Raw genomic sequence first — 15,038 nt, 5'->3', positions numbered from 1 at the left:
GAGAGAGAATCCCAAGTGGAGTCCATACTGTTAGCACCGAGCCTGACATGGGGTTCAAACCCACAAACTGTGAGATCATAACCTGAGCTGAAATCAAGAGTCGGACACCTAACTGACTGAGCCACCCAGGTGCCCAGAAATAACCGTTTTTTAAAATACGAGAATAGAGAGTGTCTATCACTAAGTCTACTTGTTTACTAACATTTGCTATAATGAGAACTTAGCGTTATGTGTGTTAGTTACTAGGTTAAGGTTAATAGGAATTAAATGTTTTGAATTTATCCAGAATTCGAGATTCGGCACAGAAAATTATCAGATAATATATATTAGATATCTAATTACAATAAAGTTTAGGTAAAACTATCAAGTCTCACTATTGAGGTTTTTAAATTGTCTTTGTTCTTTAGCAATACATTTTTTTAAGGGTTCTTTGTCTCGGTCTCTAGTGTAGGAGTTGTTGCTAACGTAAACTAGATATTGTATAAGCATCCAGACTTTTTAAAGATAGAGGTAGCACTACTCCTTGAGGAAGTGTCACATGAGAAACCACTCTAACCCAAAAAGTTGCTGTATCACAGTACCTTAGCAATCTTTATGATCCGTTCAACAGTTCAACATCAGCTCTTTGCCAAGTATCAAGCTAAGAGTTAGGATAATCTTTATTAATCCTTAGTTCCATTACATCGTGGTTAAATTATTTTTAGCTTAGAATGTCTGTAAACACTAGTAAAACAAAACACAAAGCGAAACAGAAGACTGAAGAGTTGAGAAGTTGAATTACTCTCTTGTGGACTTTGTAAGGTTAGATTTTTGCAGACTCAGATTTGAAATGATTCTGTTGTTTAATTTTGAGCATTGTGCATTTTTTTATGAGAGTGATATTTAGCTAAAATGAAAAATGATTTATTTTGAACATTAGTAGTTTACGGTTCTGGAGCCCTGTTTACTTCTTCCTAAGTTTGTTAAAGAAGTGTCTTGTTTGATGGTGAATTTTACTTTTGCTTCATTTTCATCAAACCTCATTTATATATATTTATAATTAAATAAAAACTTGTATAAAATGGGTAATAATTAAGAGCAATACTGAGTCTTTATCTTCCTGTTTTGGCCCTTATATAAAATAAGTCGGTAATCCCTTTGTTCTACTTTTAGGAAAACTGAAATGGAATTTGCATAAAGATCACTAAGTAGGTAAAAGTTGTATTTGTCACTTAATTTTTAAAAACTTTTTGTTACAGAGAATTTAAAAGATACACCAAAGTAGATAGGATAGTATAATAAACCCCCATGTGCCTGTTACTCAGCCTTCAAAATCATTAGCTCGTGGCTAATAAGGTCCTAATCAGATCTTCAATTCTTTCCTCTTTCCTATATTATCATCAAGTTTTCAGTGTTCACATGTCTAATTATCTGATAAAGTTTTTCCCCTATAGTTTGTTTTGAATAGCATATAAATATGGTCTCTACATTGTGATTGGATTATGTTTTTTGATTTATTGCTCCTTCAGTTGTTGAAGAAACTGGGTTGCTTGTTCTGTAGATAAAGAGGTGAATTTATTACAGAGGATGTGTTATCCTTAGTTAGATGTCAAATCTTCCTGATTTTTCTGGTGAGTATTTTTATCCCAAAATTCCTTTCCTCTCTCTGACATTACCCTAGTTAAGGACTGTAATTGCCTTATGTTTAGATTACAACATAGCTTTTAACTGATTTCTGAAACCCACTAATACCAGACTGATCTACCTTCAAGTCTGCCACTACTTCCTGTATTCTAGAATCTTTTGAATTTAGAGCATTTATTATTTCTAGTAACTAAGAAATGTCACTGTCTAGGTGACATCTGTTATGTTTGTCCTGTCCTATTTTCAAATGCTTATATTGTTTAGCTTTTTCTTGTGTGTTTTGAGGCCCCTCCCCTTTTAGACTGGCTACTTGAAAGCTGAGACCACTTCTATTCTTTGTGTCACTTGCAGTGCTTTCCAACGAGGTGTTCAGTGAGTGTTTCTTGATTATAGCTATTGTATTAGTGCTTGTTTTCAGAAGCTCCCTCGTTCTGGTATTACCCCCAATTAGTAATTGGAAGGGTGATTTATAAATCAGGGAGTTAGATTTTATGAAGAGTATTTTTCAAGACAGTGGTAGAGCCTGATGAGCCTTCTCCATCCACTTTACCATATGGAGGGCAGTTTTCAGTATCCTTGTCCACTAGATACAGTAGCTTGTTTACTCCCATAGCACCACAGCTTTTGTTTTATTTTTGTCGTTTGGACAACAACCTTTTGTTTCAATGCTGTTTCATTGTATTTAAGTTTACCATTTCCTAGTGATCTAATATTAGGATCATACTGTAGGATAAATTTCCTTTGGGAAGAATTTCCTGAAGATTAAATAACTCTGTAATATAGAAAATACATTTTGCCAACTGGGGTGCCGCGGGGTACATTTACCCATAGGTGTGTTTTGTTTTGGTTTGCAGTTTCAGTATTTAAAAATGAGGAAGTTTCATATAAAAATTCAGATTTGTAGTTTTTCTTAAACAGCCCCAAAATCTGGCAACACTGGGCTTATTGCCTCCTTTGACAAGGCCATGAGCTCTTCAGGTCCCCAGCTGGTGAACTCCCTTATTTATGTTGTTTACCTGGCCCCTGTGGACCTTTCCATTTATAACCTTTGGTGTAGATTCTTACTGGTTCAGTCACAAAACACATTCTTTCCTGACCTCAGCCTAAGGGTTTGGGGCTCACGTTACTCTTTGAGACCATCAGTGTTTGCACTCTAAATATGTTATCAGTTCTTCTTTATTAAGAAATGCAAATTCCATAATTGTTGACATGACTTTATTTATAAATTATTAAGTGTTCAACTTAATACATTGTATACATTTGTAAAAATATAAAACAATACTATCTTCACTAAATGTATAGTTATATTTACATATATAGTTTTCAGAACAGTGTTATTTTTCTTAAAATACTATGTTAACCTATAATCTTGCTATTTTTTAAATTAATTAATAAAATGTTTTAAAAATTTCTCAGTTTTAAATTCTCACTCAAACATGGACCGTAATTTATAAAAAAAAAAGCTCTTTATGGTCCTCAGTAATATTTAAGAGTATAAAGGAGTCCTGATACCAAAAGGTTTAAGAATTTTGATCCTAAAGGATAATTAAAATTGTCTGAGGCACACACCAAAATTTTAGAACATAATTATTTTTCCCCTTCTGAGCAAATCATCTCTAGGTCCCTGCAAAAGCCTACTTAGCCCATGGTATTTCTGAAGTTTATAGCACTATTTAGCTAAGACGTTTTAAGCAAACAATTCTTTGATTCAGAGTTCCAGGTTAGCAAGGCCAAGAAATCTAACCCTCTCTTTTATAGTGGGGAGTCAGGGATTACCTGGTTCTAAGCCTTTCTGATTGTTCTCTTGCTCTTGATAGAGTTTGTCGGGTAAACGGTGGGAAGAGGATTTGAAGAACTGAGATGTAATTTTTTGTGATTTGGGTTTTTTGGGGGGGCTCTCCTGTGAGATTCAGATGCTAGGGGGTGAGAGAAGGAGTTGTGGAGGAGAAAACAGGTTTCTTAAAGACTTTGGGGGTTTGAAATAATCCTACGTCCTTCCCTTTGAGGAGTGGACAAATTAGGAGAGAACATGCCTGCCAGGACTTCCTGAAGTTTCTCCTCCCTCTTCTTTCCATCTATCAGTCACCCATTACTTGTCCCCAGCAGAGGATCAAGGAGGGAATCTTTCTTCCTCTCTCCACTTTGGTGTACTTTGTTCTATCATTACAGAGTCTTCACCTTATATTACTGGAGTAATAGAAGAGTTAAGTAAAGCAAGATATGGGTGAAGAGGAATTCCTTTGCTTTTGCTGTGGTGAGATAGACAGGGAGATAGACAGTATGGAGAGACGTTCCCAGCAGCTGTTTGTGGATAGGGGAATTCCCAGGCCAGTTCAGTTGGGCAGCTGTCCAAGTAGAAGGATAGCACGTGTACTCCTGACACATGCTTGGTTTTTTAAAATTCTCTAGTTGCCAACACCTATCTTGTTCCTCCAACTATATTTTAGATCCCTTTGGGTTAGGGATTGAGTCTTATCCAGTTATCCTTCGTGTTCAAAGGATTAATAGGTATAGAGTATCTATGTGCTAATATCTAGCATAGGGCTGGACACGCAGATGCTCAAGCAATACTTTTAGATTGAAAAAAATCACGTATATTGTCCTGTTGCCCTAAGAGGAAAGTGGAAAGTCCTCAGCCTAATCTCATACAGTTTCCTTTATGATGTGGATTGGAACAGGCTCTACAAGTCTTACAAGAGTATATGTGGAGAAGACAAATTTAGGTGTATTTTAACTGTAGTGCTGATCATTGGAGGGACTTTGGCCTGCCATCCCATGTCCTGAGGAGGGCTAGTTCTGATGGCTCTCTTGGTCTGTGTTGAAAGGTCTACCTTTCAAGAAGGAGCTCCTCCAGGTGTGAGATTCCCGGGACAGGTCTGTTCTTCATAGTGGGTTATGTGAAGTTCTGTGTCTACCAGGGTGTTAAAGAGGACAGAAAGGGCAAGAAATGAGTTTATATTAAAAGTGAAGTGAAGAAAGCAAGAAACCTTTGACAAATCAAAATCCTGCTTACTGTCAACAGGATGGATTTATTTGATTGTAAATTTGTATGTTGGAAAATTTATAATAATTTAACAAAAAAATTGAAAAATATCTCTGAATAGATGGGGCGCCTGGGTGGCTCAATCAGCTGGGCACAGGTCATGATCTCATGGTCTGTGGGTTCAGGCCCTGCGTCGGGCTCTGTGCTGACAGCTCAGAGCCTGGAGCCTGCTTTGGATTCTGTGTCTCCCTCTCTCACTTCTCCTCCCCCTGTTGTGTTCTATCAAAAATAAATAAACATTAAAAAAATAATTAAAAAAAATATCCCTAAATAGAAAGATCGGTAACTAAAGATTTCAGATGTCAACGGAATGTAGGTACTGTGAGGGAGAAAAGGATGGCCAAGACTAATCTTATTTTTATTTTCAGTTGGAAATACAGTAATTTAAGTTTCAGGATATCTGTTAGTTTTTATGTAGCTGGAGCCTTACAGATTTCTGGGAAGTTGAATTTGTGATGCATAAGCACTTTTGATTAGAGCTCTTTGTTTTGCAGCCTGGGACTTTTATAGCAATTTTATGCAAGAATACATATATATCTAAATCTTTATTAAGGTAAAACCTTTTCCTTTTTATTTCTTAGATGTTATAAACTTAAAAAAATTATCAAGTGTTGTAAAAAAATAAATTTTACCCAACAAAATGAAAATCATCATAAGAACCTGAAGAGTAGCTACTGTTTTTATAGTTCTACTTTATAATTTTACTTGACTTACATATCCTTCAGTGTAGAAAATTGGGTGACTTGATGTTTTGGTCATATGTAACAAATAAACTTCCTTGTTCAACTTTATTCGCAAAAAACAAAAACCCCATGTATAAGCAAAATCTTAGCCTGTTCAGTTATTACTCTCACTTAGTCTCTGGGCCAGTCATGGCTACCCTTGCAGTCTGCTATATACTCTTTGGGGGGATTGGCAACTGCAATATAATGGAAGAAAGCGGACACCATATACACATTTGGTACTATTTCACATTAGTCATTATAATTAAGTTATATAAGTTAGTATGGGAAAACCCTATTGTGTGTGAAAGTTTGATTTATTAGAATTGAACCCATATGCTGGCCTTTATCCACTTGCATCAAGAAGGATGCTTAAAAGCAGCATACTGGGACAGAGGCTGGCTCAAGATTAAGTCATACCTTGGCACTGAACTAAGGCCTTGTCATTTCTGTAAGCTTCATAGGTTTTCTGACTCTTTCACCTTTGTCTCCTGTATCACACACTTCTTATGTGTCACTTCAGATCTTCCTGGCCTTATTCTCCCTAGAGCCTTTGATCATGTTGTAGCCCTAGCTGTTGCCAACTCAAACTGGATGCTGACCAACTTCATGTGGACATAATCTGACACCTCATGGTTCCCTCCTCTTCCCCTTTTTCCCTGGGACTGTGTTCTATGATAAGCCTTAGGTTTTGCTTTCTGAGGAATCCATGCTGAGAATGGACATCCTTTTTGTATGCCCTCACTCTATATGGTAATGGGTTCCCTTGATTGTGCATTAAGCTGACTATCAGTTGATCTGATGTATTTTGGCCTAACCTGGTACTAATAATAAAGACTTGAACTTAACAGTTAGGAAGAGGATAGGCTTGTTGATCATAGAGTGAATTGATTTTTAAATTTATCAACCTTGGAAGAATTAGAAATGGTAAGGATTGAGGTGCTGCCAGTAGAGTTAACCATCATCATTGTTTATAAGGATAGGAAAAGGCAAGAGCTGGTTGAAGGGCATTCAAGAAGTAGGACTCAGACTACACTTTGAATTCTGGTCTGCCATTTACCAGCTGTGTGACTTTGGAAGTTTCCTTCACCTCCCTGAGCCTCAATTTCCTTTTCTGTAAAATGGAGGTGATAATACCATGGGCATAAATGAGTTATTTCTATCAGATGCTTGGCACATGGTGGGTTAGTAGATGGTAGCTGCTGTTATTAGTCTTTGATTTATTTATCTTGATGAACTATCTAAAACTTTTATTTATTGAAATGTCATATTTTAAGTAATTTTTTTTCTTTTTAAAAGTTTTTAAAACTTTATTTTGGAGAGAGAGAGCATGAGCAGGAGAGAGGGGCAAAGGGAGAGAGAGACTTAAGCAAGCTCCATGCTCAGTGCGGAGCCTGACGCAGGGCTCAATCCCACAACCCTGGGATCATGACCTGAGCTGAAATAGAGTCAGATAGATGCCCAACTGACTGAGCCACTCAGGTGCCCCAATAATTTTTTTTTTTCAAACAACACTGACATATGCTAGATACTCAGTAAATATTTATTGGCTGGGTTAGACATGTGGTAAACTATCATACCATGTTCCTAATAACAAATAATGCCCTTTTGCTTTTAATTGGCAAGAATCTGAGGTGGTTTAAGCTGTGGTTTCTAGTTTCTTAACCCTCTAGATAGCAACTGCAAGATGTTTATTTCAGGGATTGTGGGTTTCCTCTGAAGTGCATTGATTTGCGTACTGTTTCTCAGAGTTGGTTTCCTTATTCTGGGCAAAGAACTATTATATATAGTAAAAGGAACTCAGTGGTCAAGGTTTTCGAATACTTGAAGGTATAGGAAATGCAGAGACAGCTAGTTCAGAGTTCTTAGAAATACAAGGAGTGAATAGAATTTAGTTTTTGGATCTTCTGATTGTTGATAAATAGCACTTATTTATAGGTTGTATTATTGCTTACAGTATGTTAGATCCTTTGCAAGAGTTTTTTAATCTATAGGTATAACAAAAGTACCTACAACAAAAGATACAGGCACCATGCTTTTTCATAATTTTCTGGAGGTGAATGAGGCAGTAGGGCTTTCTGATATCACACAATTAGTAAGTGGCAGAGCTGGAATTGGAACTCAGGTTTTCCTGAGCTCATTTTCTCAAAGTCAGATGAACTCATTGTTTCTGTTTCCTTCTGAGATTTTACAGAAGAGTTTCTTCTTGATTTATAAACATTCGAAAAAATTATAATTGGTTATTTCATATTAGAGCAAATAGGCATTCAGCAGTTATCGATTGATATTTATTATATGTAACCCTGGCAAGGTTCCTGATAAGGGAAAGATAAATACGACATGCTCTTTTATTTATTTTATTTTTTAAAGTTTATTTTTAGTAACCTCTACATCCATGTAGACCCTGAGGTCTAGAATCACATACTCATCCCACTGAGCCACCCAGGCACTCCTGAACTGCTCTTTTAAAAATGATTTTTAAAAAAATACTTTTAATTTTGGGATAGTTTTAGACCTACAGAAAAATTGCCAAACTATTATAGAGAATTCTTCTGTTTACCCGTCACCCAGTTTCCTTTATGTTTATTTTTTATCATTAATTCAGCAAATATTTATTGAATGCCTACTATGTGCCAAGCATTGTTCTAGGTGCTAGGGATATAGTAGTGAATAAAACAAAGTACCTGGTCTTACGAAATTTACATTTTTGAGGAATGAATTCATTTGGGAACTAAGGCTGGAATAACAAGGTACAAAAGGAAGGCTTATCCAAGATATAACTAGAACTTTTATTTTTTTTATTTTTTTATTTTTTATTTTTGGGACAGAGAGAGACAGAGCATGAACGGGGGAGGGGCAGAGAGAGAGGGAGACACAGAATCGGAAACAGGCTCCAGGTTCTGAGCCATCAGCCCAGAGCCCGACGCGGGGCTCGAACTCACAGACCGCGAGATCGTGACCTGGCTGAAGTCGGACGCTTAACCGACTACGCCACCCAGGCGCCCCTAACTAGAACTTTTAATTTCAAAACTTAAGTAAACTGAGATTTGTTTAAAAAAATGTTTTACTCTACATCTGTCTTTAGTTTTTCCTTTTCAGACCGAAAAGGTCTTTTATTTTATTTAATTATTCCTCTGTAATTTATTTTTATTTTTTAAAATGTTTATTTTTGAGAGAGAGAGTGAGAGCATGAGCTGGGGAGGGTCAGAGAGAGAGGGGGAGACACAGAATCTGAAGCAGGCTCCAGGCTCCGAGCTGTCAGCACAGAGCCTGATGTGGGGCTAGAAGTCACACACCACAAGATCATGACCTGAGCCAAAGTCGGATGTTTAACCGACTGAGCCACCCAGGTGCCACCCTATTTCTTTGGAATTTAAGCAGCACTTTTATTTTTATTTTTTCACCATTTTATTATTAGTTTTCACTGAAATATAGTTGACATACAAAGTTACATTAGTTTCAGATGTGCAACATAGTGATTCCACAACTCTATGCATTATGTTGTGCTCACCACAAGTGTACCCACCACCTGTCACCATACAACACTGTTACAATACCATTCATTGACTGTGTTCCCAAGGCTGTACTTTTTATACCTGTGACTTATTCATTCCATAACTGGGAGCCTGTATCTCCCACTCGCCCTCGTCTATTTTGCTAATCTCCCCTCCCCTTTCCTGTGTGGCAGCTATCAGTTTGTTCTCTGCATTTATGGGTCTGTTTCTGCTTTTTTGTTTATTTGTTTTTTAAATAACACATAGTATATGTGCTGCCGAAGCGAGCACTTTAAATAACATATATAAGCAAAATCATGTGGTATTTGTCTTTCTCTGAATGCTCTTTTTTTTTTTTTTTTTTTAAAGGAACTTACATCTTGGAGTTAGGGAAACCCATACACTGTTAAGTATATCACATTCATTAATTCATTCACCAACTATTTGTTGAGTGACCTCTGTGTATGTCAGGATGGTATTGACCCTAAGAAAGCAATGATGAACAGAAGAAAATTTAGGTTCCAGGCTTTATGGAGCTTTTTAGTCTAGCAGGGGTATTATGAACTGCTATCTTGGTTATTTATAATCAGATTAGATATAGATTAGATATAATCACCTAGGATTAGAGCTAGGTAGTCACTTATAGGTATTTTCACCCCCGTAACTTCACTACCAGGAAATTCTGACTGAATTCTGCTACATGTTCATTAGCAGGTAAGCACAACATTAGTCAGACAAACCCGTTTGTATGAGCTCAGGGAGGTCACAGCTTTTAAATAAGAATCTTGCTAGAAAGTTTCCCTTGAGACAAATGTAGCAGAATTTGGTACCCCTTGGTTGGAATTATGTGACAGAATCTTAATTCAGGTCAAGCTGGAGCCCTAGGCCAAAAATACTGTTCTCACTGGCACAGGATGCTAGGTTTGTGAGAGTCCTGGACTTTGTTCTCCTAAGAATGGAAGTACCTATTATAATATTTCTAACCAGTCTACATGGTTTTAACACAACACTTTTTATCAGTGAAAATTTATTTCTAACATTCCTTGTGTTGATTAACAAACCTTCCACTGTTGATCAGAAAAAAGATTAAAAAAATAAAAAGAAAAAAGATAGTGGATGGTGTATAAAACCTACTGCTAGAGCAGAAATTCATAACCCATTTTTGCCATGAACGCTTTGGCAGCCTGATAAAGTCTGTGGGCCCTCCTCAGAATAATCTTTCTTTTTTTAAAAAAAAAAATTTTTTTTTAATGTTTATTTTTGTGTGCACGAGAGAGACAGAGTGTGAGTAGGGGAGGGGCAGAGATAAAGGATATGATAAGAGGATCTAGGTAAACATGAATACAGTGGTGTGTGCTGTGGGTGTTGGAAAAAAGTGAGGAGAAGGAATGAAGGTTATAATTACTGTAATTCTTTCTTTGAGGTTGAAAAAGACATCAGAAAAATATATGATTAGCAGGCTTTGTTCTGTCTGGTTCAGAAATAAAGATATTTCAGATATAGAGACTAGTATGATGGTGGGGGCGGAAGCTGGAAAGGCAGGATGGAGCCACACGTGAAGGAAGGGAGGGCACAGAAGGTTCTTTCACGTGTGAGTGACCCAATTATCCAAGCACAGTTATAAGTACTTTAAACATGTTATCTAATCCTCGCAGCAGTCTTATTATTATTTGCATTTTATGGATGAAGAAACAGGCATGGAGGGATTAAGTATCTTGCCCAGAGACAACAACTAGGCCTGTCTGGCTCCGCTGGACTGAGGACAACTCAATACAAGATCACACTGATGATGGTGTGGAGGAGAGGGTAGGCAGGGCACTACTGGAGATAGGAAAATCAGGTCAGAGACTTGTTAAGGTGATACTGGTACAAGATGGTTATTGTGGCCTGAACACTGAGCAGCGAGAATAGGTGAAAAGCATTTTCCAGCTTGGAAGTCTACATGTTTGTATTTTCAAGTTAGGCAACATCTTCAAAATTGGAAATGAAAGTCCAGGGTTCTACATAGAGATTTTTACCAGCCCGTTTAAAATATGTACTTGGCTGGATCAATTCCTATAAGTATCTCTTACTGACTGTAGAATGATCATTGTGGGCAGGCTTTTGTTGTAAGCACCAGTTAATGTTTACAGTAAGCATCCACTTAGCCACTTGTCTGGATAGAAACACCAGCAGAAAGCTTCCCAAGTGTTACATGGTGACTAAGCTCACAGTTATAAGATACACATACCTAGGCCTTGTCACAGCAAAGGGAACATTCAAATTCTGGCTCACTGTTAGCAATCACTTTGAGAAAATTCCGGAGAAGTACGAGGGAAAGTTTTAGGCCAAGGGGAGACTAACAGTGCACTTCGGACCTGGAGCAGGATTGATTCATACTTGAATGTAAAATGCAGCAGACACCTCAGGGAGTCCTGATTTCCTAGGTCTAGGACAAGTTCCTGGCAGTGTAGTGAGTTCTTTGACAGATTCAAGAGGGCTCAAAAATGTGAACTTGTACTGCCTGGCAGATAAATAACCAGGGCCCATAGTTCTCCGTATTGTAGATGATTGGCGCTAACCGGGAGTTCATAGAACATTCCTAATCCACATTCTGCATTTATAGGGATGAAGTAAATTCATTTCTGGTCACAAAGCTTTCTACTGGCTGTGTCCAGGTTCACCTCCAGGCCTCATAAATTGGATGGGCGTTTCTTAGGGGCCTGTGGCAGGTGGGCAGGAAGTCCTGTGATGTCCTTTCCCAGCATGCTTACCCACACAGCTCTTCCTTTGACCTCAGACTCCCTGATATCTCTGCTCAGAAGTATGGCGTGTTTTTTTGTTTTTTAATTTCTTTATTTTGAGAGAGAGAGAGAGAAAGAGAGAGTGAAAGAGGGAGAGAGAGAATCCCAAGCAGGCTTCACGCCTGGCACAGAGCCTGATGTGGACTCCATCCCATGACCATGTGATCATGACCTGAACTGAAATCAAGAGTTGGACGCTTAACCAACTGAGCCACCCAGGTGACCCTGTTTTTAATCCACCATAAAGCAATGAGGATTTTCAGGTCAGTCAAGACTAAATGTTAAAAATTTCACCCTCATAGTCCCTCAAATATGTTCTCTTCTATATTCCCATTTTTACTTCCATGTTTCTATTTTTCACTTTGATGCTGACAGACTAGCGGTCTGATTTAAACTGTGGTTTCTTGATAAATTGCCTCTGTTTAGATCTAGTTGTTAATTACAGTTACCAAAGTGTAGGTTTCCAGGCTGGAAGGTGCAAGCAATTCTTTTCTATTCTTAATATTCATCCCTGGGACAAGCTACTAATTGAAGGCAAGGTACTTTCAGTCAAAGCAGGAAAACTGGAATTATTTCCTTAGGATGCATCAGCAAAATGTACAGGTAAAATTTTTATACCATTTGTTTCAGGTTTTTGATGTACCTTATTTAATAGGGATTCAATAAGGTAGTTAAAATGTACTTTTATTAAATCACATCATGAAGTATTTATTTCAGTTATAGTCGATCCTCATTTCAAGTGATAAAATATTTAATATTTTCTGCCACCTGTTAACAGCATTTTATGCCAACTGCTAGTTTACAATCTTCCATTAAATATGTAGAAAAAGTCTAATTTGATGTTTAAAAAAGTTAACTGACTGGGGTGCCTGGGTGGCTCAGTCGGTTAAGTGTCTGACTCTTGGTTTTGGCTCAGGTCATGATTTCACGGTTTATGAGATTGAGCCCTGTGGGCAGCTCTGTGCTGACAGTGCAGGGCTTCCTTGGGATTCTCTCTCTCTGTTCCTCTCTGCCCCTCCCCCGCTCACATGTGTACTATTTAATAAATAAATATTAAAAAAAAAGTTAATGGACTTCTTTCTCATTCCTATTTAATTATTTTCAAGAACTCAGTATACTAGAGTTTGATATATGTGTTAACCGAATGAATACTATGTCTTTATCATACCCCGTGTTCTGTGAATAGCTTCTAGTTTTAGTTATACATTAAATTTTATTATTATAAATCAATGAGAAACAACATACTGATATATCTTGTCTTTTATCCATTTTAAATTACTAGATTTATATAATTTAAATCCTTACCTGATTATTTTTAGTGATTTATCTTACGAAATGTATTCCATAATACAGTTCTCCTTGAAATGAATGTTAAAACTTTTATTTAAATTTTTTGGGGCGCCTGGGTGGCGCAGTCGGTTGAGCGTCCGACTTCAGCCAGGTCACGATCTCGCGGTCCGTGAGTTCGAGCCCCGCGTCGGGCTCTGGGCTGATGGCTCAGAGCCTGGAGCCTGTTTCCGATTCTGTGTCTCCCTCTCTCTGCCCCTCCCCCATTCATGCTCTGTCTCTCTCTGTCCCAAAAATAAATAAACGTTGAAAAAAAAAATAAATTTTAAAAAGAGGTCAGGCTATTTTGTACAGAAATCATGTTTATTTACCTGGTTAGTTTGATAATAAGATAACCAAGATTTGATAAGATATGGAAGATAAGGATTTGATACTAAAGCCACATTCCAGTCATATTATACGGAATAAACTTTCCCATAAATTGAATCAGCTAAAAAGGCTGCTTCAATCTTTTGAGGAAAATATATTTAAAGCATGTCATAAGAGGATGTAATTTTGTTAAGTAGTAGTATTTTCTGAAAGGTGTAATGAGTTAAGGTTTGATTTTTTTTTCTTTATGAGTTTCAGAGGCTAAGCAAAGTTCCAGTAAGTAAAACTGTAGCAAGTGTGATTAATTTGTTATGATGAAGTCTTTGGCATATATCCATGAATATACTCTGTGATGTGAGTGCAACTCCTCTTACAAGTCAGGCAGTTTCCAGTTCTTTGCTTTCAGGAGCCTAATTGATTCATTAGCTTATAGATCATTAAAAATAATAGTTGATGTTAGATCACTATGTGATTTTTTTTTTTTTTGGCATGTACCATGGCAGAAGTGCAAGGATTTGAGTGATGTTGCTATAACAAACTCCTTCCAGTCTCATACCTTATATATTTGAGCAAGGTTTTCAGTGTTTTGCTTTAGTACAAAAGAAAACAGGAATAGAATTAATGCTGAATGAGCAAATAAATTGAACCAGTTATCAAAAAACTCCCAACAAACAAAAGTCCAGCGCCAGATGGCTTCACAGGTGAATTCTGCCAAACATTTCAAGGAGAGTTCATACCTCTTCTTCTCAAACTATTCCAAAAAATATAAAAGGAAAGAAACCTTCCAAACCCATTCTGTGAGGCCAGCATTACCCTGATACCAAAACCAGATAAAGACTCCATTAAAAAAGAGAACTACAGGCCAATATCCCTGGTGAACATGGATGCAAAAATTCTCAATAAAATACAAGCAAGCCAATTACAACAATGCATTAAAAAAATCATTCACGACAATCAAATGGGATGTATTCCTGGGTTGCAAGTGTGTTTCAATATTTGCAAGTCAATCAACGTGATAAGCCACATTAGTAAAAGAAAGGATAAGAACCGTATGATCATTTCAATAGATTCAGAAAAAGCATTTGACAAAGCACAACATCCATTCATGATAAAAATCCTCAACAAAACAGGCTTAGAGGGAACATACCTCAACATTATAAAGGCCATATATGAAAAACCCACAATAATATCATCCTCAATGGGGAAAAACAGAACTTTTCCTCTATAGTCAGGAACAAGACAGGGATGTCCACTCTCATCACTGTTATTTAACAGGGTACAACAAATCCCAGCCATAGCAATCAGACAACAAAAAGAAATAAAGGGCATCCAACTTGGCAAGAAAGAAGTCAAACTTTTACTATTTGCAGATGACATGATACTCTATGTAGAAAACCTTAAAGACTCCACCAAAAAATTGCTAGAACTGATACATGAATTCAGTAAAGTTGCAGGATGCAAAATGTTCAGAAATCTGTCACATTTCTACACATCAGTAATAAAGCAACGGAAAGAGAAGTTAAGGAATTGATCCTATTTTCAGGAATAAACTTAACCAAAGAGGTGAAAGGCCCTTATTCTGAAAACTACAAAACACTGATGAAAAATTGAAGATGACACGAAGAAATGGAAAGATATTCCATAAATTATCATGGATTGGAAGAATAAATATTTTTAAGATGTCTATAGTACCCAAAGCCATCTACACACTTAATGC

At 37.1% G+C, this 15,038-nt stretch overlaps 1 protein-coding gene across 2 annotated transcripts in view; it reads left to right on the top strand.

Moving 5' to 3' along the window:
- The window catches only part of KIF13B (kinesin family member 13B), a 209,443-nt gene that overhangs the window by 27,932 nt on the left and 166,473 nt on the right, over positions 1-15,038 (top strand). The window contains exon 1 of one of the 2 annotated variants that reach the window (XM_040467638.1): positions 9,568-9,596. The exons of the other annotated variant lie outside the window; for it this stretch is intronic. Coding sequence (XP_040323572.1) covers positions 9,583-9,596 — 14 coding nt within the window. The 5' untranslated portion in view covers positions 9,568-9,582. Of the gene's footprint in view, positions 1-9,567; positions 9,597-15,038 lie in introns of those variants that run through there. 2 annotated transcript variants of the gene reach the window in all.

Source organism: Herpailurus yagouaroundi, unplaced genomic scaffold (assembly GCF_014898765.1).
Source record: "Herpailurus yagouaroundi ecotype Mexico unplaced genomic scaffold, PumYag 28, whole genome shotgun sequence".
Lineage (NCBI taxonomy): Eukaryota > Metazoa > Chordata > Mammalia > Carnivora > Felidae > Herpailurus > Herpailurus yagouaroundi.
The sequence above is the reverse complement of the archived record's forward strand: the minus strand, read 5'-3'. Positions and strand labels throughout refer to the sequence as shown.